At 54.5% G+C, this 21837-nt stretch overlaps 1 protein-coding gene across 1 annotated transcript in view; it reads left to right on the top strand.

Moving 5' to 3' along the window:
- The window catches only part of MYO15A (myosin XVA), a 90159-nt gene that overhangs the window by 18106 nt on the left and 50216 nt on the right, over window positions 1–21837 (top strand). Inside the window, 19 exon segments of the mRNA XM_075069069.1 lie at window positions 524–582; window positions 2132–2255; window positions 3819–3914; window positions 4675–4806; window positions 6387–6512; window positions 6747–6824; window positions 8275–8429; window positions 8855–8900; window positions 10477–10601; window positions 10990–11107; window positions 12624–12799; window positions 13650–13740; window positions 15990–16037; window positions 16600–16734; window positions 17535–17642; window positions 18805–18900; window positions 19658–19893; window positions 20426–20604; window positions 21238–21310. Of these exon segments, the coding sequence (XP_074925170.1) occupies window positions 524–582; window positions 2132–2255; window positions 3819–3914; window positions 4675–4806; window positions 6387–6512; window positions 6747–6824; window positions 8275–8429; window positions 8855–8900; window positions 10477–10601; window positions 10990–11107; window positions 12624–12799; window positions 13650–13740; window positions 15990–16037; window positions 16600–16734; window positions 17535–17642; window positions 18805–18900; window positions 19658–19893; window positions 20426–20604; window positions 21238–21310 (2201 nt within the window).

The raw sequence follows: 21837 nt of genomic DNA, 5'->3' as shown, positions 1-21837 counted from the left end.
ATCTTGGGGAGGTAGACGGCAGTGAAGAGAGTCTCTGCTCTGAGACTCTGCTCACTTCATTGCCCCACAGGGGACCGGTGTATTTTCAGTATCTGATCTGCCAGCAGGACACTGCTGCTTTGTTTTTCATGTTTGTGGAACATCCCTGTGGAGTCCTCTGCCCCCCTCATCTCTCTCTCCATTTATAAAACATCTAAATGTGTCTTGGCATCTCCCCACATGGACAGTCACCAGACCTTTGTTCCATCCATTTCTGAAGGACTCAAGAGATGCTCCCTGTGGACGACTGTCCCACCCTCTAATAGGCCTCACTGACAGTGACGCTTTTTCTGAATTTTCCTTCACCCGGTTTCATCTCATCCCTCTTCTCCCACTCTCCATCTGCCTGGTTCAGAATGGAGCAGTGGATGCTGGGCCTTGTAGTCTCCCATGGGCCACATGTCTGCATTAAGAGGTGATGGCAGCCCCACACCGGCTTTAGGGAGGATTTCACCTGTTTGTTCAATTTTGCCCTTCTCAACAGGAAACGCTGAGGGAGAAGATTTTCACCCCCCTCACTGTGGAAAGTGCCGTTGATGCCAGGTAAAGGAGGAGATGCTGGGATCTGTCTTTGGCTCGTCAGCACGCTGCACATGGAGACTGAGGGATTCAGAATAAGGAAAGGCTGGCAGGCAGTGGCAGCTTATCAAAACGTGTAATAAACACAGCCAGATGCTATGGACAGGGTGGCAGGCAAGCCCAGCTGTCCTGCTTTAGGTGGGATTCAGCAGACCAATCTACTTTGTACCTGCCCTCTCTACTTATACGCCCCCCCTCCCCACAGTATCTGTGCACCTCGCAGTCTTTACCTGTCAGGTAGGGCATGGCTATTCCCATTTAATAGATGGGGGATGGAGCCACAGAGAGACTAAGTGACTTGCTCGAGGTTGTACAGGGCATCTGTGGCAGAGCAGGGAATTGAATCCAGGAGTCCCAAGTCCAGGCTAGCGCCCTTACCACTAGGTTTTCCTTCCTCTCTATCCGTTGTGTTATTCTTTCTTTCCTTTCCCTGCTGTAAGACTGTCCTGCTTCTTCCCATGGTATCCCACCCTGTGGCTAACCAGTGCAAAGGCAGGAAACCTTCCGCCTTGTGACTGACACAAACCCGGACAATGCTGAGAGCGTTTTTTTTCAATGTGTGTCTCAAATCTGAGGGCATTTTGAGGCTCTTTGTTCTGCCCGGGACCCACACCTGTGTGAGAAATGCCCCAGAGCACAACCTGGTTTTACCTGTGTTATATTATTTCAGCCTTGCAAAATTGCCCTGGAGATTTACCAGCCCAGGCACACAATTGACGTGCCCTCTTTTTTCTAGGACCATGGAAAAGATGAATCATGTGTTACCCACCCATCAGGTTGGGCCAGATCCTCAGCTGGTGTAAATCAGTGTTACTTTCTTGGCTTCAGTGAAGCTGTGGCCATTCACACCCACTGAGGAGCTGGCTGGAAGAATTTTACAATGCTGCCAGGTGGAAATAGACATCCTATGGTTTTGGGTCTGGCCATCTGATTACTTTCCACTATGCACCAACTATTTCAATCATTTTTATTAAAAAAAGAACAGAAGTACTTGTGGCACCTTAGAAATGAACACATTTATTTGAGCATAAGCTTTCGTGGGCTACAGCCCACTTCGTCGGATGCATAGAATGGAACATATAGTAAGGAGATATATATACACATACAGAGAACATGAAAAGGTAGGAGTTGCCCTACCAACCGTAAGAGGCTAATTAATTAAGATGAGCAATTATCAGCAGGAACAGAAAAACTTTTCCAGTGATAATGACAAGAAGGTGGGAGGATACTTAACATGGGGAAATAGATTCAATGTGTGAAATGGCTCAGCCATTCCCAGTCTCTATTCAAGCTTATTCAAGATCATTTTATTGATACGTGTAGCTCAAAATGCTTCTGAAGGGCCAGCAGATTTCAGCCGGGTCATGCCCAGGGCAGACTGGGACAGAGGGACTGGGGTGGTGGTGGGAGGGAGCGCTACCAGTCTCCCAGAGCAACTGGGTCTCAGTCTGGCAGTCCCTTCCACATGTTCCGCTGTATCCCAACAGCTGTGCTTGTCTCCTCCTTTTCCCAGGGATGCCATTGCCAAGATCCTGTACTCCCTGCTCTTCAGCTGGCTCACGGACAGGATCAACAAACTGGTCTACCCTAAAAAGGAGGCTCTTTCCATAGCCATTCTGGATATCTATGGGTTCGAGGTGAGCAAGGCAGAGGGCTGCACCCATCCCTCATGTTCCTGTGGCAGATCAGGAGAATCAGAACGTGGGACGAAGGGTAGCCTGGGTGTGCGTATGGGCATCTCCCGCTGAAGCCAATGCAGGTCTCAGGCCAGGCCAGGCCTGAATCCGGCTCCTCATGAGCTCAGCAGACAACACCGAAGGCCCTGGTGGTACGAATGTGTGTTACCAACTCATACTGGCACCAGTGTGACCTCCTGGGAGCCACAGCGTGACTGACTGGGACCGTGGGTCAGAAACAAAAGACATTGTGAATGGAAATGATCAAACCATAAATTAAACTCTCCTGTCCCCAACTCCCCACTAGGATTCACAGGAATCCCATCCATGACCTGAGATGCGCCCTCCTGCTTTCTGATGCTGCCACAACATCCCTAGCTCCCATGGGCTAGCGGCCCCAGGGCGTTTCACTCCCCAATTTTTTAATGGCACCTGTGGAGAGAGTTATCAATGGCCAGGGCTCCCCCTTCCCCCTCCACGGAGCCTGGCCAGCGTTCCCCTGCATGCTTTGCGCTTTGCAGTCGTGCACTCAAAATAGTCCCAACTCAGGGCCAGATCCGCAGCTGGTGTAAATCATTGCTGCTCTATTGGGTCCCCAGCCGAGGTGTCTTACTGGAAAACAGTGGATCTGTTTAACATGCGTCTGGTTCCAGCCTCGTGGGTTTTAATCCAGTACAGGCCTGGGTGACACATGTCTCGATGTCCTGTAAACATGCCAGGGGCTGAGAATCCAGGAATGGTCTGGAGATTCGGATGGTTTTGCTGCCTGGGGCAGGAGGCTCAGTAAGGTCCAGGCCCAGTTTCTTCCCATCCTCAGCAGAGCAAATCCCCCTGAACGGTTTGTCAGGCCCCAGGCACTGATATCTTCAGAATCGGGGGTGTTTGTGTGTGTTCCAGTCTTGGCCTCGCCACCCCAGCTCCGCTGATCCTCACCCACCGCCCCAGCCCGCCCTAATCTCTAGCTGTCTGCTGTCATGCTCCTGAGCCCCTGTTCCCCTCTTCCCCTCCAACAACTCCCTGTGCGCCCCCTGCGAACTTCCTATGCATAAGAACACAGGAGGTGCCAGGAGGGATCAGACCATCTAGGTCAGTATCCTCTACCTACGCAATCCAGTTCTTTCCTATGCCAGCCCTGGGCTGTCTCGCTGTATATCATTACCTGCCATTCCAGTCCAGCTGCACCAGTGCATCTCAGTCCTGATCCCCTTCTCTCCCCCTCATGGGGCCTCCTCTGCTGCTCGCCCCTCAAACCCTGACCTGCAGCACCCCTTGCTGTTCCAGTCCTGGGCCTCTCCTCGAGAGATGCAGCTGGATGTGTCCAATGGTGCCATTTTACATGGTCCTTCTCTGGTGAACACCAATGGGAACGAGGCTGCGGCCCAGCAAATGCATTTGCAGTTCAGAGCAATGCTGGGATTAAACTTCTAGGTCCAGGGGTGAAAGTCTGCTGTGCTCACTCACTATCCCTTAGTCCTGCTGTGCCTGCTTCCAAGCATGCTTTACATGGGCGTGTATTTTCCACAGGACCTCAGCTTTAACAGCTTCGAGCAGCTATGTATCAATTATGCAAATGAATATCTGCAATTCTTCTTCAACAAGATCATCTTTAAGGAGGAGCAGGTGAGCTGGGGAAGCTGGTTGGAATTGGGGTAGCGCCTGGCCTCTTGCTTCAGTGCATGCTACCTGCCAAACCTGCAAGTGAGAGAACAGTCCGGTCTCCCTTTATAACACCAACCTCTCAGGGAAAGCTACACAGGGTGCAACCATTCCTAGTCCCCAGAGCTTACTTCAAAGCCAGCAGGGCAGGCTCCAGAATTGTCTGACACCCCTCATTTTTTGAAGGCCTTTGGTTGATCCCTGTGCCCTCTGGATAATGGAGGTTCTTCTGGAAAAGGTTGGCCTAGTAAGAACTATGTCAAGGCCAATTAATCATAATAAAGACCTATGAGAACATAAAAACATAAGAACGGCCATACCGGGTCAGACCAAAGGTCCATCTATCCCAGTATCCTGTCTACCGACAGTGGCCAATGCCAGGTGCCCCAGAGGGAGTGAACCTAACAGGCAATGATCAAGTGATCTCTCTCCTGCCATCCATCTCCACCTTCTGACAAACAGAGGCTAGAGACACCATTCCTTACCCATCCTGGCTAATAGCCATTTATGGACTTAACCACCATGAATTTATCCAGTTCTCTTTCAAACGCTGTTATAGTCCTAGCCTTCACAACCTCCTCAGGCAAGGAGTTCCACAGGTTGACTGTGCGCTGCGTGAAGAACTTCCTTGTATTTTTAAACCTGCTGCCTATTGAGTTGGCAGATTAAGCCCAAATCACTGAGGTCTTTTCCTTCTCCATGACCTTACATATGCTTCCTGCAGGAGGAGTATGTCCGGGAACAGATAGAGTGGAAAGAAATCACCTTCAGCGACAACCAGCCCTGCATCGATCTCATTGCTCAAAAGCCACATGGGATTCTGAGGATCCTGGATGATCAGAGCTCCTTCCCTCAGGTAGTGGCGCTGCAGAGGGCTCAGCATTGCCAGCTGCTTATTGGCAAAATGCTGTTCATTTTTAAAAGTGATCATAGCAAGCTAACCAGAGAGGCGAGTGCCATTAGCTCCTGCAGATTCAGTGATGATGGGGTTGATCCGCCAGTCCCTGGGTTCATTCTGATGCCTTGATCTCTGTAAAGGCAGATAGCCTTATTTATATACTCTGATCCATGTGTACCGTAGCTTTAGAGAGGGATCCTGGAGGCATCCTATGGTCACATGAAAGGCATTGGTTCAAATTCAGAGCTGCTGCGTGAGCAGGTGCAATTCCACTGTCTCCCCACCAGGGATGAAGGTGGCCAAGCAGGGCAAATGAACAGAAGCAAGGGCAAGAATGGAGCAAAACTGCCTTGAAACAGGAATTATTTCCTCTCTGTGGGTGCATGTGCATACACCAGGGCCCCCTACTGGATGGAATCAGAGTTGCACAACCGTGTGTCACAGATCCTGTGCTGCTGGATGAGATTCTCCCTTAGCTCGCGTGGTAGGAGGGCTTGGCTTTCAAGCTATGTCCACACTGAAGCTGAAGATGTAATCTCCAGCTCAGGTAGCCATACCTGTGCTAGCTCTGACAGAGCTGGCGTGCTAAAAATAGCAGTGTAGCTGTGGCCACATGAGGGGTGGGACAAGTTAACTTTCCTGCGTACAATCCTGTCTGAAACCCTTGGAATGTACTCAGAGCAGCTAGTCTCTCCCATTGCCCATTCAGCTGTGGCTACGCTGTGTTAAGGGCATGTCTACCCAAGAAATTACACTCTAGCTCCAGTGTAGACATACCCTTTGAGCAGGAGGGTCTGCAGTTCAGCTGCTGTGTTGCTGTGGAGTTGTGAGTGGTCATGGGATCCCTGTTCAGCATGGAGAGGTTCAGGAAGGTCCAGGTGGCCACAGATTGTCTAGAGGCTTCCAGCCAGGAATCTCAAAGAACTTTTGCAGATGTTAATAAATGACACCTTCCAAGCCCCCTAGGAAGGAGGGGACACTGAGACATGTAGCAGTGAGGTGACTTGGTTGAGGTCACACAGTGAGTCAGTGGCAGACCTAGGAACAGATCCCCAAAACCCGACCGTCTGACTCCGAGTTCTGTGCTCTAGCCATTAGACAATGCTCCTTCCAGCTTGTTGCCCCAAATCCAGGTGAGTTTCATCTGGTTATAGGTTTCATTCCAAACGTTTTGCCAGCTCTGCCAAGTGCTCCTTGTGATGTAATACCCCTCACCTATAAGCCAATGCTGAACATGGTGATGATGAGTGCAGGTATCAGCAGTTCCTTTCTAACCCTTCAGGCTGTCAGTTTACATGCCCTGAAGCATGAATTTTTTTCCCACCCCAAAGTTAATATGAATGGCTACAAGTGTTACCAATGCTCATATCATCATCCAGCCCTCGATCTGGCTGCCTGCTGATGGAGAGCAGTCCACAGGGGCTGGTTAAACAGTGATAAAGGCTGGCTAGAAACTGTGAGGGTGCATGCTTGTGGCTGTAGCCTGCAGGCCGTCAGGTTGCCTAATTAACCCTGTGCACCCCTATTCCTACTTCCAGGCCACAGACCATACCTTCCTTCAGAAGTGTCATTACCACCATGGCTCCAATGCATTATACACCAAACCAAAGATGCCTCTCCCAGAGTTCACCGTCAAACACTACGCTGGCAAAGTAACCTACCAGGTGAGTGGCTGGAGAACTGGGATTCGGAGTAGGACCAGTGCTCTTTAACTGCCAGTCTGGCTCTCTTTCCCACAGCTGTCCAGCGAGTGCTAAATCCTCAGCTGGTGTAAATCACAACTCCAGTGGTGCTCTGCTGGCATTTCCCAGCACAGAATCTGGCCCTTCATTTCCAGATCTTCCATGTCATACCCGATGGGTTTGAGTAATTGGGGAGGGATCTGTTTATTTTCCCAGGTGCACAAGTTCCTGGATAAAAACTATGATCAAGTTCGCCAGGACGTTCTGGACCTTTTTGTCAACAGCAAAACCAAAGTAAGAGCTCACGCTGGCCTCTGCCATTGCTGGCGGCGCTGGCTGGGAGAGTGGCGGGAGGGCACTGGTGATGGATCTGGGGGTTGCCTGATGGTATAGTACAGCAGGATTGCATTTTCTATAAGAGGCAGTGTGACCTATTAGACAGAGCAGTGGACTGGAGTCAGGAAATCAGGATTCTAGTCCCAGCTCTGTCTCTGGCCTACCAGGAATAGACTTCCCTCTGGACCTCAGTGTCCTCAGATAATACTGACCTCCTCTGTAAAGTGTGTCGATGTCTACGGATGAGAAGAGCTGGGTGTTATTGTTACATGCACTGCCACTGATGGGACTCCCTTTCCCATGCAGAGCAGTGGCTGCACTGAAAGTGAGGGGGCTGCCACGTGATTTCCCTCTTGGGAACTCTGTCATGCCTCTGGGCAATATTTGTTCAGCTTGCTCTCTGCCAAACAATGCAAGTCCTGGCTGCCCAGGCTGAATCATGGAGCTAGAGAAGGCCTGTGATGTCACCTCCTTCTTCCCCGGAGCTTGGGGCAGGATCAGTCTCTATAATAGGTTTCCCAGGGATTTGTCCAGCTGCTGAAGTCCATTCAAGAAGCTTGTGTGGATGTGAGTGGAGCTGGAACTAGAGAGGTCTGTGGGTAACCAGAACACGGATACACCCGCCAACCTATGGGCACTTGTTAATCCACCTGGCAAGTTGGCCAACATGTTTTGTAAATGTACCACCTTCCCCCAAGACAATGCTCCTGGGCAGAGTGGATAAAATGTAACAGATGAGGCCACTCTAGGATTTTGAAGAATCCTCATATGCAGATGCTAGAGACAAGTACTTTAACAGCCACTAAACTCCACTCATTCCTGACATACTTGCCCTATCTCACTCCAGCTAACTTGGCCGATAGCACTTTGCTCTTCCATAGCGCCTTTGGTCTGAGTATCTCAAACAGATCACATGGCAAAAACCACATAAGCTTCCCAGCATCCCATGAGGACACAGTGTAGGTGATCCCATTTTGTAGGTGGGGAAACCAAGGCACAGAGCAGGGAGGTGACTTGTCCAGGATCACCCAGTAAGTCAGTGACAGGGCTGGGAAAAGAACCCAAGAGTCCTGACTCCCATGCCTGTGCTTTAAGTGTTGAACACTATGAGGATACGCTGTGGACATAACAAACAATAATAATCCCTAGCTCTTATCATCAGTAGATCTCAAAGAGCTTCACAGAAGAGGTCAGTATCATTATGCCCATTGTACAGATGGGGAAACTGAGGCACAGAGTGAGGCAGAGACTTGCCTAGGATCACCCAGCAGGCCATTGGCAGAGCTGGGAATCAATCCAGGCCTCCCGAGTCCCAGTCCAGTGCTCTATCCACTAGGCAACACCACAGAAAACATCTCAACAAAGCCCTGTTCCATCCTGCTTTTTAACCATGCCCCTCCCTTCCAAGGTGGTGGCCAACCTCTTCTTCGGCCATGCCCAGCTGGTGGCCCAGCAGAGGTCCATGATGGGGAAGAACAGCACAGTCACCCGGCGGTATAAAGCACCGACGGTGGCAGCTAAGTTCCAGCAGTCACTCCTGGACTTGGTGGAGAAGATGGAGAGGTGAGTGAGCAGGGAGCTTAAAGAGACGGATTCAGAAATTAACTATTCAGAGTGGGGGAAATGGGCTTGTGGGAAAATCTGGCAGCTCCTCGTCGTTCCACGTTCCAGAGTGGGGTATAGACCTGCCCAGAGAGTCGTCCCACAGAGTCCTGGTCTGGAACACAGAGGGAAGGGGTCTTTCCAGGACATTGTAACCACATAGTTGAAATACACTGGTCTCCAGAACCAGAAGCTAAGACTCTCAGTGGGCCTAGGGGAGTTAGGTGCCTTGGGAAGTCCCTGCCAGCATGGCTGACGTGCCCAGAATGATCTGTGCTGAAGAACTCCCAGCGCTTCCCAGGAAGCCTTGTGGCCTCCAGGCTCATGGGTTTCTTTATCTCAGCTCCCCCAGCAGATAAACGTGTCTCTCTCTCTCTCCGATTCAGGTGCAACCCATTCTTTGTCCGCTGCCTCAAACCCAACAACAAGAAGGTAAGAACGTGCCATGCGGCTGGGGTGGTGGTGGTGGGGGCCGGATGCTGGGTTAGCAGTGCCAAAGGCACGTCTCATTGACATAATCCCGGAGAGGGAGTTCCCCCTTCCCTCCCTGTTTCTATTAGTCCTGCGCGCGATGGAAATGGTGGGCTGGGGAACGGGCTGTATGGAGAGGGGGTCGGTGTCCCGAGAGGTCTTGTTCCCATGCTGAGCAATGGTGGTGCCCACTGACGTCAGCTGGAGCTGTGGGTGCTCAGCAGCACCTCTGAAAATCACGTCCTAGCAAGGCACCCACAAAGGGATCCCGCTTTTAAAAACGGGGGCCAAAGTGACATGCCCAAGGCACCCTGTGAGCCTGTGGTGGGGCCGGGAATGGAAGCTGCAGTTCCTGACTCTCAGCCCTGGGCTTTACCCACTAGATCCTGCTTCTTCTTAGCACAGGAGGTAAGGCCTGGGTGTCCCGTATGGGCATTGCGATAAGTGCGCTCTACCCTGGCTGGGGTCACAGCGGGTGCTGTAAAGGAAGGGGGCAGCTGGTAGCCCAGTGCCTTTTAGTTCTGTGCCACGTGGCTGGCAGTGCACTGGGCATCTCCAGTGACACTGTTCCCCAGCCTGGATCCTATCGCTCTAAAGGCTGCTGGTGAGATGTCTGGCCTGCAGCTGTCTCATTGAATGAAGGGAGACAATGCACCAAGACCAAACCTCACCCATTGTCTGGCTTGTTTGCTCTTGAGCAAACACACTTCCTGCTCTTTACCCAGCCAGAGAGCCAATAACATGCTGCATTGATGTCTGTCTCTGGCCTCACGCAATGTGTGTGCCAACTGTCCTCCGCTCCGCTGGGTGGAATCTCAGGACTGCTTAAGTGTGTGTGATCACATTGCCCTCTAGAGGCTGAAATTGTGAGAGCCTATAAGCCTTAATATCACCACACACACAGACTGCGCATTTGGCCGCTTAAGACACATCCGGTCTGGGTGGCACCAACCACTTTGTTCCTGGAATAGCATTTGTCACAGCCGAGCAGATATAAGCTCTTTGCAAATGTGCTGCTCGACACGAAAGAGCTCTGTCCAGAGAGGAGAACCCCCTTGGAGATCAGGCTTTAGTTGCCGGTAGCAGAAGGTTTGCAAGCAGATGAATTGCACAAAAGCATTTCAATAACAACAGGAAATGTGATGCTCTAGCCATGCTGTCTTGTGTGCAAGAGCTTCCTTCTCCTCACTGCCACCTTCTTCATTTCACCTTCTCTCTTCTCCTCCAGACTTCTCCCCAACCAGTGGCACTCCTCGCACCCAGACTCCGATTCAGCAAAGCTCTTAGGTAACTGTGTAGCTTCTGGTCCCACTGAAGTCAGTGGCCTGAAGTTGAGCATGTGTTTGAGTGCTTTGCTGAATCGAAGCTCCGAGGATGCTGCATTGTCCCCACACAGCCACCAGCCCTGTCTTCCTCGCTCCTGCTTCACTCATGAGTTGTCTGGTCCCCACTGCCCAATCCCCCTTTGGCTTGAACAGGCATTTAAAGCCAGACTGTAACAACATCCCCCCCACCCCACGCCTTTCCCCTTGCTCAGGAGCCAGCTGTCTTTGAGGAGGACATTGTCAGCAGCCAGCTCAGGTACTCTGGAATCCTCGAGACCATCCGCATCCGCAAAGAGGGCTTCCCAGTTCGCATCCCCTTCCAGATCTTCATCGACAGGTGCTGCTGCCTGAAGTTGCGGATTCCAGATTGAGAAGCTTTGGGATGGGGGTGGAAAGGGGCATTTCCCAAGAGTGAGCTCAAGCAGACAGTGGGAGTGATGGGAGGGAGGGCAAGGTAGATCCCTCATCATTCAAATCATTTGTAAAGGGGCTGGTCCCCCACACAGGTGGAATGCCCTGTAGACAGCAATCCAGTTCTGCCCCCCGCAGGCGGCTCCTAACGGGTCTCCTCCCTCTCTAATTTAAACGAGTACTGGGGAGTGTGTCTCCTGGATTTCTGTTCTGGGCCCTCTTCCTGGCTCTGATGTGCGTGGAATTACTCATGAGGGTTTGACTTGAGTTGAATCTGGATCTCATGCATTAACTGTGCTCCCGGGGCTCTGTAGGTACAGGTGCCTTGTAGATGTCCGGCCCGGCCTCACCCCAGATGGTGTGAGCTGCGTGGAGGTGCTGAAGAAGCTGTGTGCTGTGAGTCCCACCACATACTGCATTGGAGTCAGCAAGGTATGGCTGTTGCCTTTCCCTTTGACCGTGGCCGAGAATGTCTGAGTAGCCTGGACAGGGGAAGAGAAATCAAGGGCAAGATGTTGTGCAGATTCTGCCCATGGTGAGGACTTAAGGCTGGCTGGGAATGGGATGATGTCTCAGTCTGGGGGAACTCTGCACCATTTGTATCCTGTGGGCCACAGGGTCTGTTTGCAGGGACTGGCAGGGGAAGCTACCTCTGGAGGTTCCCTGCATGAACCAGCCACTCCAGGGAGGGCAGAGAAGGGCCTAGGTGGCCGGGTGACATTTGTCAAGGTTGGTGGACTGTTAGGGTCAAAGCCTGCAAACAGAGTGAAATCCCAAACTGTAGTGATGGGCCTGAGGTCACAATTTCAGTTGTGCCCACACAGTGGGCACATGCAGCCATGTCCACGGAACGGCATGCCCTGCTTGCATGTGGCACGGCATTTGTGAATCAAGTAACTGCACTCACCAGTGGCCCTGGTGTGCAGAGTGGGTTCTCCACATGAATGCTTACCTGCTTGCATTGCAATCCTGGCAACGCCGTGCACACCGTTGCACACGCACTTTTAGCACATGCACGATATGGAAATTAAAACCTAACCCTAACGATATTTTCTGCATCTGCCCTGTCTGTGTGTGTCCATCTGTTGTCTTGTGTCTTCGGCTTAGATTGGAAGCTCTTTGGGGCTGGAGCTGCATGTGGTTCTGTGTGGGGTCTTGGTCTCTGACTGGAGCTCCTCTACCGCCATACAAATAATAATAATGCTAATTATAATAATAATCCAGCCCAGATTGTGCAACACTCATTTTTTCTGAATCTCATCAGGTTGTGCCTACCAGAGGCCTCCTGGCAGAAGGGTGCTAAACCACGGCAGTATCGCCAACCCCTGAAGTTCAAAAATCATGAGTCAGACCCCCCAACTATCATGTGATTGGCCCCAATATTATGAGATTTAAAAAAAATAGATTATATTTTTCATTTGGCTTTGATTTTTGAATTCCCCATGTGTGTGGGGCAGTTACAGTGTGTGACCTCCCCCTGCTCCACCCCCTGGGGTGTGTGGGACAATTAGTGTAGCCAGTAAGGTGGTTCTGGCCCTGCTGCAGAAGCTCTTGCTGTTGCTTGATGATGCAGAGCTTCCAACTTCTCCCCAACCCCCAAATTCTAATTAATGAATTCTCTGTCCCTCCCCCAGCCCCACATCAGCTCTGCCCCCACAACCCACAGCCTCACTTGCAGGTGCAGAGACTCCTCTGCCTCGCTTCCCAGCCTTGGTGTAGCAAGAATCGATAGGGACCAGAGGGGGAGGTGGGGGGGTGGGTGGGAAGAGCGGGGAGCAAAATGACCCAGTGCTCGCAGGAGGAAGCAAAAAGATCCCCAGGTCAGGTCAGTGGGAGCTGCTGGGGCAGGAGCAGGAGCAGGACCCAGTCTGGCTGCTGTCATTTGGGTAGGTGGGTGAGCTGCTCAGAAACTGCCCCTGATGCCTTTTCTCTCTCTCCCTGCTGCCAGCTGTTCATGAAGGAGCACCTGTACCAGCTGCTGGAGAGCAAGCGGGACCGTGCCCTGCACCTGGCAGCGCTCATCCTGCAGCGCTACGCCCGCGCCTTCTTCATCAAGAAACGCTTCCGCTCGCTGCGCCGCAAGATCATCCTCCTCCAAAGCCAGTCCCGGGGCTACCTGGCCAGGTGCTGGGGGACGGGACATTGCTAGGATGATACTCTGCCCTGCCACGCAGGGGCCCAGCCAGCCGCTCACTCTCCTGCTTGGGCAGGGCCACGGTGACGAGCTACTGGCGTCCAAAGCCAACACCAAGGCCCAAGCCCTTCGAGGAGCCCCTGGGCTCAGTTTCAAGTGGCCCTACGCTGAGCTTTGGGATCAGGCAGGATCCAGGCAAAGCCAAACCGTTTCAATGGGCAGAGCTCAGACTACTGGGGACACGTTCCAAAATGAAACACAGAGGGGAAAATCTGCCCCCGCTGCACTTGGTGTCAGGGCCTGTGGAGTAGGCATGACCTTTCCCCCCACAGCAACCCCCACCCCCCGAGGACCTGATCCAAAGGCAAGACTCCCATCAACATCAGTGGGGCTTGGCTTGGGCCCCCAGCCTCTGTGTTACCTGTATGCAGAATCCTTGGGGTAGAGTCCAAACCAGCCGGGCACCTGCAAGCGAGCCAAGCTGCCCACCGTAATTAGAGGCTGGGCTGAAAATCACTGTTCTCTCCCTAACCATTCCAGCCAGAAGTTGGGGAGGGGAGGACGGGGAGCTGGACTGGGAGCATCCGGCAGCAGACGGGGGACAGGCTGATTCGGTGCTATAGGAGCACTCCGGTGTCACACACCTATGGCCTGTGCTGCTCAGGCAGAGCCCAGAGTCCCTTCCCTGTGCCTGACTTCCCACCTTTTCAAAGCTGAACTACCTGTTCCTGCTGCTTGGGCAGTGCCAGGGGCTTTCCCCCTGGGCTGGGATGCATGTACGGGGCCCGGTGTAGAGACTTCCACCTCCCCCTCTAACCACAGGGTTGCTGTCCCCTGCAGGCAGAGGTACAAGCGGCTGAGGAAGAGTCTGATCAAGTTCAGATCCCTGGTGCATATGTATGTGAATCGCAGGAGGTACCTCAAGGTGAGAGCAAGTGGCCGCCGGCTGACGTGGCAGAATGGCTGGGGCAGATGTGGTGCAGGGGGAGGTATGGGTGGGAAGGGGGTCATGCAGTGTGCTGTGGGCCTGTATTGCAGGGAGCTCCGTCAGTCAGGACAAAGGGGCAATAGCAGAAGTGTGAGGGGCTCAGGGGATGGAATAGCAGGTCAGGATTGAGGGGCAGTGACAGACGCTTGCATTGTCTGTACTTGTGTCTAGCTTGTGCTGTAGCACCAAATTCACCCAGAAAATCCAGAGTGTATTTAGTGCAGGGGTGTCGTTACCAATTGCCCAGGCAGAAGTAAGGACATAAGAACAGCCAGGCTGGGTCACACCAATGGTCCGTCTAGCGCAGGATCCTGTCTTCCGATGGCAGCCAACGCCAGATGCCCCAGAGGGAGTGAAGAGAATGGCAATTTATCGAGTGATCCATCCCCTGTTGTGTAGTCCCAGCAGGTCCTGGCTCCTGCACTGTGTGGCGGTGGTGCAGTCATACCATCTAGAAGCTATGGGCCTGTGCCACTCAGGGCTGGTGTTAGTGACAGCCGCTTTGCACAGGGCCAGCAACGCTGCGTCATTGTGCCCAGAGGGTTTGACTCCAACCAGACATGTGGGAGACACCGACATTGACGGAATTCACCCAAACCTGATGGGAGTCTTTGAAAGTGTGTCTGCTCCCTGCCCCACCAACACAGGGGCATTAACTGGCTGTCACATGGGCCAGGAACTGGTCTGCCTAAGAGGAGCAAGATCCGACTGCTGGCATGTGCCCAGAAGCCCCTGGAGAGATGTGAGATTGCAGAGGGAATGGCGTTCAGATCTTGGACTCTGAGAGGCCAGTCCCGTGGCCAGGGCAGGATCCTGTGGGCCAGAGCCAGCTGCTGGAACTCAGAGCATCCTGTATGCTCCTGGACCACTTTCAGTGGTGTCTGATCTTCTTACCCATGGTGGTGGCTGGGCGTTTTCCCCTGCTGGTTGGGGACTCAGGAGGCTCTGGGTAGCCTAGAGGGGGGCACAGATCCAGCTGTGCCTGAACCCCCTGCCTAAGGGAAGGATGGAGGGCTGGGAGCTGCAGAGCTTATGACATGCTCCTCCAGGGTGAAGAGCCCTTAGTGGCCACTTTCCTGTGCTAATGCCCAGCCCATAGAATCACAGAATATTAGAGTTGGAAGGGACCTCAGGAGGTCATCTAGTCCAACCCCCTGCTCAAAGCAGGACCAAACCCCAGACTTTTACCCCAGTTCCCCAAATGGCCCCCTCAAGGATTGAACTCACAACCCTGAGTTTAGCAGGCCAGTGCTCAAACCACGGAGCTATCCCTGCCCCCCATCTGGCCCCCAGTGCTCCCAGTTTGGAGCAGAGATGCTCTGGCTGCTGTGCTGGAGGCGGGAGATCTGAGCCAGGCACCCGGCCGGCAATAGGAGGATGTTAAGCCTTGGCTTAGCCAGCTCTGTAGGCAAACAAACAGAGCAGCCTCAAAGCAGCGAGTCCCGCCCCAGCCAGCTGTGCAGGGACTGGCACATCCCCTGCCCCAAGCCCAGCAGCAGTAGCAGCACTGTGCCCCCGAGAGCCAGTCGGGGCCCATGAAGAGTGTCCGATTCCAGCTGGATGGCAAGGATGTGGTGAGTAACCAGAAGAGCGTCTGCCCAGCCTAGCAGGGTGACAGGGAAGAGCCCAGGTGAGCTAGGGGCAGCATCTGTGGATGTTCAGGAGGGATCCTGGTGCCCTCTCCCAGGGCCTTCCTGTGTGCGGGCACCAGGCTGTCTTCTGATGCCAATGGCCCCTGGGGCTGGTCTCCTGCTGCCTTTCACTAGGGTGGATCTGAGTGTTCAGGAGAGGATAGAGCCAGGCGTGGTGCAGTCAGGGGCTGGGCACCCTTCCCACACCCAGCTCTGCTGATGCCCCCCCAATACAACCTGCAGCCCCCTGCTATCCCAGCGTTGGGCTCCCCCTCACCGCTCTGCCGAGGTGGTGATGGCAACAGGGGAGCCCCTCCATGTCATGCGTGTCCATGTGCTGTCCAGCCACCAGCCCAGCCGGCTGTATCTCGCGGTACAGACCTCTGATCTTGCTGGTTTGGCTTCATTCCCGCATCATCCTCCCGCGCCCCTCCCATCCCGGCCAGATTCCTAGCGGGCAAGCAACCAGGCCCAGGCAACCAGAGCCATTCGCACAGCAGGCAGCTAGGTGTGTGTCGCTGCTGCTCTCCACGTGCCAATGTGCTCTGGTTTCAGAGGAAGGAGGAGGCTCGCAGGCGGGCGGAGGAGGAGAAGAAAAAGGCTGAGCAGGTAATGCCTGGTGGGCTCAAGTGCACCCATGCTGGTGCGTGCACGTGTGAAGTGTGTGTGTAGCACATGCAGTGGTGGGTGCGTGAGTGCACTGGTGTGTAGTTGTGATGGATGCATGCTGAAGTAGGTAGAGGGCTCACATTGGACGGCTGTGGGGGGTGCATGCCAGTGCCACTCTGTGTGTGTGTGTGAGTGTGTTTGTTTTTGTTTTTGTGTTTGTTTGTGTGGTGGGTGAGGTGTGCCTGGGCTGACGGTGGGGTTACGGTAGCTGCCCACTGGAGCAGTTCTGAGTCACGTTCCGCTGTTGCCTATATTAGCTGGATTTACCCTCATCCTTATGCTTGGCTAGGATAGTCGAAGGGCTCAGGGCCTGGCTGAGCGAAGCAGGTGGCCGTCTCTCCATTCCTGGGCCCTGCTACGGCTGTGGTCTGGGAGCCCAGCCTGCGCAGGGGATTGGACCTAGAGAGGTGATGTGGGGGGAAGCCTGTTAGGTCATCCAGCGCTCCAGCTCAGCACCGGAGGAGAGCATGGATGGTGACAGGTGTCTGTGCTCTGCTCTCAGGAGCTGACCAAGAGGGAAGTGGTGGATGTAACGCACCTGGAAGTCTCTGCTGAGCTGGCGGGGCTGCTGGAGCAGGCAGCAGGTAAGCGCTCATTTCCCACAGAGGGCTAGGTCAGAGCAGCTGGGAATGGCCCAGTGGGGATCCAGGCCACTAGCAAAGTCAGCTTCAGCAGCACCGGCCTCCTGTCTCTGCGGACAATCCCATAGGGTTGTTAACCCAAGACTGCTCTACTCAGCATCTGCCTGCTCTTGTGCAGCTCAGATGCCAGACTCCACCCCAGAGGTGGTTGCCCTGCAATGGTAGGTGAGGAGCTCCCTAAATCTAGGGGGTCAAATTCTAGCCAACTACTGCACCCCTAGCACCCCAAGGGAGTCACAAGGATGCAGTGGAGAAAAAGGACCTGTCCCCCAGCCTGTTAAATGCCTTGGGAGCCTCAGGGAGAAAACCCGGCTAGAGATGGAAGCTGTTATCATGACCAAGTCTGCAACTACAGTGACCCCTTCCCAGAGAAGAGGCAGCAGGGGGCCAACCACACTTGATTCTAGGTAGAGCTGTCTAGTGGTTAAAGCATGGGACAGGGTTCAGGATGTCTGGGTTCTATTTCCAGTTCTGTCATTGGCCTCTGGGCCTCAGTTTCCCCGTGGAATACTGTGAGGTTTAGCTGGGCCACGTTGGTCTAGAAGTCTCCAGAAAGAGTCAGCAAGCTCTGTCTCTGCCCTGCCCCCAGAAGGCGCTCAGTCCAGCCTCCTGGCTGCACCAACGTGAATTGGATTCTGCCGTGCCCTGGAGCCGAAGGATCCCAGGCTGAGACACCCCAGGGAGCGTCTGTTTGTTGCCTAAGCCAGCGGCAGGGGCTGGAGCCTCTCCTCCTCCCGACCCCATTGACTCCTGGTGCCTCTGTTCTCCCCCAGCTCACAAGCCGGTGAATGCTCAGTGCGTCGTTCCAGTCCCTGCGCCCAAACTGCAAACGGACTCCCAGCTCACCCTGCCACTTGACATCAACAACTACCCCATGGCCAAGTACGTGCGGGTCCACTTCCAGGTAAGGGAGGCACTGAGCAGCCCCCTGAGCCACCCCGCGCCCTCTAAAGAACGGGCAGTTTAGGGAGGGAGTAATGCTTGGTAGTTAGCTGGGACCGGAAGCCAGGACACCGGGGTTCTATTCCTGTCTCTGGGAGGGAGTCAATCCTAGTGGTTAGAAAGTGTGCTGGGAGTTAAAACTCCAGGGCTCTCCTCCAGCTCTGGGAGGGAGTGTTAAGTGGTTACAGCAGGGGCCGGGGAGTCAGGACTCTGGAGTCTCTTCCTGCCTCTGCCACTGACTCACTGAGTGACTTTCAGCAAGTTACTTACCTGTGCTTTCCCTGGCTGCAAAACAGGGCGAGTGGTGCTTACTGACCTCCCAGGGAAGTTAGGAGGGGCCTGATCCTGTGACATGCTGAGCACGGAGGACACTGAGGCTTGGATGCAAGGGGCTCCCTCCAGGCAGATTGTAGCGTCTGTGAATGGGCCTGAGCTTAAAGGGACTCAGTTGAGAGAAAATCAGACGATTGGAGAAAGGAAGCATGTTTCTCTCTGCTACCAGCTCCCCTTTGATCACTGAATCAACATCCCTGCCCTGCCCTGTGTGTGCCATGTGCTTTCTGGGTTTCACTCAGCCCGGGCTGGGATCCTAGCCGGTTTTGTTCTAGTCCAGTGTGTTGTTCGGGTCTCGCATACAGCAGGATGCCACAATCCACAGGCAAATGTTTGCATTTTTGTCCAGAAGATCTTGTTGACTCACACGTTTCTCTTCCCAGGAGATTGTGCACAGCATCTGTTGGTCCACAGGGGCCAGGTCCTGCTCTCCGCACTGCTCCTGGAGTGATGGAGTCACTCTGTGTCTGAGAGCAGAATGTGGCCCCTCGGTTGGCATTTGGCCTGTGCCTATCTCGTGGAAGTGGTGTGTGCCCGCATAGGGCTGCTGTCTGACAGACCGTTCTATTTTTCTACAGCGGGATGCTGCCCTACCCCCGTCACTTCCCAGCAGAACATGCCGGGATTAGAAATTCGGTGCTGGGGGATTTTGTAACATTCCTTTAGTCACGTTCCAGCCAGGACCTTGCAATGGGCCTTGCCCATCATTGGCCTTCATGGCTGCTCATAGCCTGAGTGTTGCTGAATCCCTGCAGCAGAGTTCAATGAGCCTGTCCTCTTTTGGCCTGCAGGAGCCGTCGTTCGGGATGCTTACCATGCCACTGGTGTCCCCGCTGACCCAGTTGGAGGAGGAGCTGGTGCCGGAAGCACTCAGTCTGTTCAAGCTGGTAGGTCGGAGTTCACAGCATCTCCTGGCCTCATCCCCAAGGCCTCTGGTTTGTCCAGAGCATCCTCTTGTGGTCTGGGGATTGCAGAGGGAAGGGAGCAAGGGTCCGTCCATCCAAGGGGTAGGAGGATTCATGGCTAATGGGCATAAGTCCATAAATCAGTTTGGGCTAGAGGCCTGGGATGTCCCCTCAAGTCCTGCCTCCAGCCCCTGATCCCTGGCCTGACTGCTGACCTGGCAACAGGCACATGCTCAGAGGGGCCTTTCAGCAGGGATGGAGAGAAAAAGACCACCAAGAGTTCACAGCATTGCTATGGGACCTCATGGCTTCTCCAGCACCAGCCCAGCGCCCATGACGGGTGATGCTAAAGATCTTGACCCACTATCTCCAAAGGGATGAAACCAGCCCACTCAGAGCCCAGGGTGATGGGGCTGGGAGAGAAAGCTCTTCAGGAGGAGGGCCAGCTCCTGCACCAGTGCTCTGCCCGGGGACCTGCCACCCCTGTCCCCTGTCAGGGATGGGGAGTGACACTGCACCAGGGCAGGCTGGGCACAAAGGCAGGGGCTGTGTGTGGTGCTGGGACCAGCTGCTGCAGCATGGATGGCTCCATGGAGATTGATGATGCCTCCAAGGAGAAAAATTTCTGGGGGCACCCCTGGAAAGAGCAGGGAAGCCTGTTCGTGTTGGGGGAAGGGAAGGAGAGATTTCTGACCATTACTTGGTATCCCATATCTCCTGACCCCTCTCTCGGCGATAGATTCTGCGCTTCATGGGTGACCCGCACCTCAGTGGGACCCCAGAGAATCTGTTTGGGAACTACATCGTGCAGAAGGGGCTCTCGGCGCCGGGCCTGCGGGACGAGATCCTGGCTCAGATCGCCAACCAGGTGTGGCGCAACACAAACGTCAACAACGAGGAGCGGGGCTGGCTCCTGCTGGCCGCCTGCCTCAGCAGCTTTGCCCCCTCTGCCGACCTGGAGAAACACCTGCTCAAGTGAGCACTAGGGCTGGGGAGAGGCCGTGAGGGAGCCCAGAAGAGCCCATGGAACAGAGATAAACAACCCTCTGATGGTCCCAATCTTGGGCTTCTTCTAGCCCTCTTAGCTGCCAGCAAACCGTATGGGAATCAAGGGCATCCGCACATACAGCTTCTCGGCAGGGCTCAAACCTGCAACCCTCTGCCTCAAAACCTCTGGCTTGTACCCCTTGAGCTAAAGCAGGAACTCCTTTAGCTGTGCAGCAGCAGGAGGCTATTGAAATCTCTGGTCTGGCCTCTAGGGGGAGACATCAGCACTCACACTAAGCACAGAGTAGTCCATCAGCACCTGGAAAGGTTGGGGCTGTTGGATGCACAGCCAGAGACATGCCCCTGCCTCACAGCTCTATCAGGGCTTCCAGGTGGCCCGTGGCGTGGCCTGGAGAGCACAAGTCAGTGAAAGTCAAAGGAGATTGGGTCCTGCTCCATTGTGCAGATGCATGTCCTGCTGGCCCAGCCCCCTCCCACAATGTCCGTCCTTCCTGTGTAGGTTTGTTTCCGACTACGCCTTTGATGGCTACAAGCCGCTGTGCCAGCACAAGCTAATGCAGGCCATGCTGAGGTCCCAGCTTGGCCCCGAGATGGCCCGGGCCTACCCACCGTCGCTGCTCGAGTGGATGGCCAACAGGCAGAGAGCAAGCATGGCCTTGGACATCTACTCCTTCAATGGTGAGGGGCCTCTGGGACGAACCCAGGGGCCTTGGTCAAGACAGCCTGAAGGGCAAGGGGGATCGAGGGCGGCTGCAGGGAGAGGTGATGCCACTGCCTTGGTGGGCCAGACGCTGGTGGGCCTGGCTGGCATGCCGCGCACACCCCCATGGCTCAGTGGGGATGCACGGGGGTTAGTGAAGACAGAACGTGGCCCAGACTCTGGGCTCTTTGGGGCATATAAAGCCAGGATCTTGGGGAACCGGCCCCAGAGTGCGGGGGTGTGGGGGAAGCAGGGAGGCTGGTGGCTAGGCCACTGCGCTTGCAGGGGAGATCAGGACTGAGAGGCAGAGGCAGTGTGGGAAGTGATGTGCAAGGGGAAAATGGGATGGGGGTGAGGTAGTGGGGGCTCAGAAATTTGGGGGAACCCAAATTTGGGTGCACCCCGGCCCTCATTTAGCCTTAACCGTCCTCTGTTTCCATCCCTTCCCCAGGCCCTTCTTTCCCTCCCCAGCCCCGGGGGCAGTTTTGCCAGTGTGCGCTCACTGCCCCATGTACCCAAACAGACCCCAGGTGGGGGATGCATGGGTCAGGGCTGGGGTTTGACTGCTCGGTAACATGCAACGATTTGACTGTCTGCTCTTAACTTCTCAGGTGACCGCTTCTCCTGCCCAATCCATTCCTGGAGCACAGGGGAGGAGCTGGCAGGGGACGTGCTGAAGCACAGGTAGGCGGGCTTTGGCCCTGCTGGGGATGGCCAGCATCCCAACCACCTGCCCCATGGATCTGTCTGCTCTGTGTCCCACAGGGACCGTGAAAGCCCTTGTCCCACGCTGTGCTAGCCAGAGCCGGCTAGGGTGCGGCTCTCTAGTCATGTAAGAAGCAGTGAATAGCTAACCTACACAATTTGGATCCAGATTCCCAATGGGCAGGGTCCATCCAGATCTGGGGAGCAAGGGGGCTTGTTCAGGCCTCATCTCTAGCCATATGCAGCCCCTTGGGTGCAAAGCAATGAGCCCTTCCCCAGCAGAGCTGTGGGGTATCGTAGCAGCTGCTGGCTGTGGAGCTGGTGGGCCCTGGTTCTATTTCGGCAGCTGTGGGTGTGTGTTCGGGGGTGAATATCAGAGCAGCTGCTGATGTCCCGATGCACGGAGGGCCAGGCCTGGCCTAGTGGTGGGGTTGAGCAGGCAGGGCTCACCCCACAAAGGCCTGCCCTGGGCCTGCTCTGTCTCCTCCTCGCTGCGTCCCCCCTCA

Source organism: Chelonoidis abingdonii, chromosome 9 (assembly GCF_003597395.2).
Source record: "Chelonoidis abingdonii isolate Lonesome George chromosome 9, CheloAbing_2.0, whole genome shotgun sequence".
In the NCBI taxonomy this organism is placed as follows: Eukaryota; Metazoa; Chordata; order Testudines; family Testudinidae; genus Chelonoidis; species Chelonoidis abingdonii.
The sequence above is the reverse complement of the archived record's forward strand: the minus strand, read 5'-3'. Positions and strand labels throughout refer to the sequence as shown.